The 1,442-nt window shown below is 46.6% G+C and overlaps 1 protein-coding gene across 1 annotated transcript in view; it reads left to right on the top strand.

Moving 5' to 3' along the window:
* Positions 1 to 429: 429 nt before the first annotated feature.
* slc1a5 (solute carrier family 1 member 5) overlaps positions 430 to 1,442 on the top strand; it is a 9,378-nt gene continuing 8,365 nt past the window's right edge. The window contains exon 1 of the mRNA XM_035679715.1: positions 430 to 1,085. Within this exon, the coding sequence (XP_035535608.1) occupies positions 562 to 1,085 (524 nt within the window). The 5' untranslated portion in view covers positions 430 to 561. The remainder of the gene's footprint in view (positions 1,086 to 1,442) is intronic.

The following is a 1,442-nucleotide window of genomic DNA, read 5'->3' as shown; positions in this document are numbered from 1 at the left end:
TATCTATCTATCATCTATCTATATATCATATCATCTATTAATCTATCTATCTATCTATCTATCTATCTATCTACTCTGTAGTTATTTTTTTTAATAAATAATTTATACCAAACATCAACAGACAATGTTGTGCCAATAGTTAAATGGGATGAGCATTCATTTAGAAATGAATATATAATAATATTTTGTGTGGTGTTTTGATGAATATAAGTATAGAAGCCCATCGCCGAAAAAAAAAGGATTGTGTTAGTCATTATAATGAGAAACTGACTTAGTATCTCAAAATACTAAGAACATTTCTTTGTGATTTGTAATTGACAACCGCTGCTATTTTTTCCAATTTCCTTAAGCACGCCCACTCACGCGTCACAGGGTGGGGGTGTCCACTGGACGGATAAAAAGCATTCGCTATGGAGAGGCGCTATTACATCAGGTCGGACGAACCAGTTTGAGCTAGGGACGTTTAAAGTGACTCCCGCCACAGTAACACTAATCTTTTTTCAGTGAGGGAGGGAGTTGCGCTCTTAGGATACATTTTCAGGGTAACTTTGAACGCGCGTAATGGCTGAGAAGATGGACATGGAGGAAGTGAAGGTGTCCAACGGCGAGCCTCTGGCGAACGGACTGGCCAACCCTAAGAGAGCCAACCCGGAGCCTCTCCCCCAGCGGGTGAAGAGGATAGTGATGGCTAACCTGCTGGTGATTCTCACCGTGGCCGGGGTCATCATCGGGGTTTTCATCGGACTCGGCGTGCGCAACGCGTCGCTCACCAGGACCCAGGTCATCTACATCGGCTTCCCCGGTGAGCTGCTAATCCGGCTGCTGAAGATGATCATCATCCCCCTGGTTGTGTGCAGTCTGGTGTCCGGGGCGGCCAGCATTGACCCTAAAGCCCTGGGCAAGCTGGGCGGCTGGGCCATGCTGTTCTTTCTGGTCACCACGTTAATAGCGTCCTCCATCGGGGTGGTGATGGCGTTCATCCTAACCCCGGGGTCGGTGTCGATCACCAAACCCAAAGTACAAGGCATTGATGACGAGGTGCCCGCCGCCAAAGAAGTGATAGACTCCTTCTTAGATCTGATCAGGTGAGTCGCCCCTCTCTCACCCCTCTCTCACCCCGTCAAACTCTACGTGACCTGCTCATAAAGGTAACTCAGTTGTGTTTATGGATCAACGCGGAAACAAGCGAGCTAATGTCAAACTCTTGCTAGGTTCCACCTTTTCTTTTAGTGTAAGCTTCTATTTACTGCCAATATGAAACTTGCAGTAAAAGCCACATGATCTACTTTACATTATTTTTTATTTGTTTTATACATAAAAGAAGTCCAAGTAGTAACCGCGGGCTAGTAGCCAGATGAGCTTAATTCGCCCCAGGGTGCTGTAATGGCAAAACGCAGTTGCATCAGCTCACATTAGTTCGAGCTAACCCCCCCCCCCCCGGG

The sequence above is a fragment of the Morone saxatilis genome, unplaced genomic scaffold, assembly GCF_004916995.1.
Source record: "Morone saxatilis isolate NCDOM2014 unplaced genomic scaffold, NCSU_SB_2.0 Contig8, whole genome shotgun sequence".
Lineage (NCBI taxonomy): Eukaryota > Metazoa > Chordata > Actinopteri > Moronidae > Morone > Morone saxatilis.
Note: the sequence above shows the minus strand (reverse complement) of the source record. Positions and strands in the feature narration are given on the sequence as shown.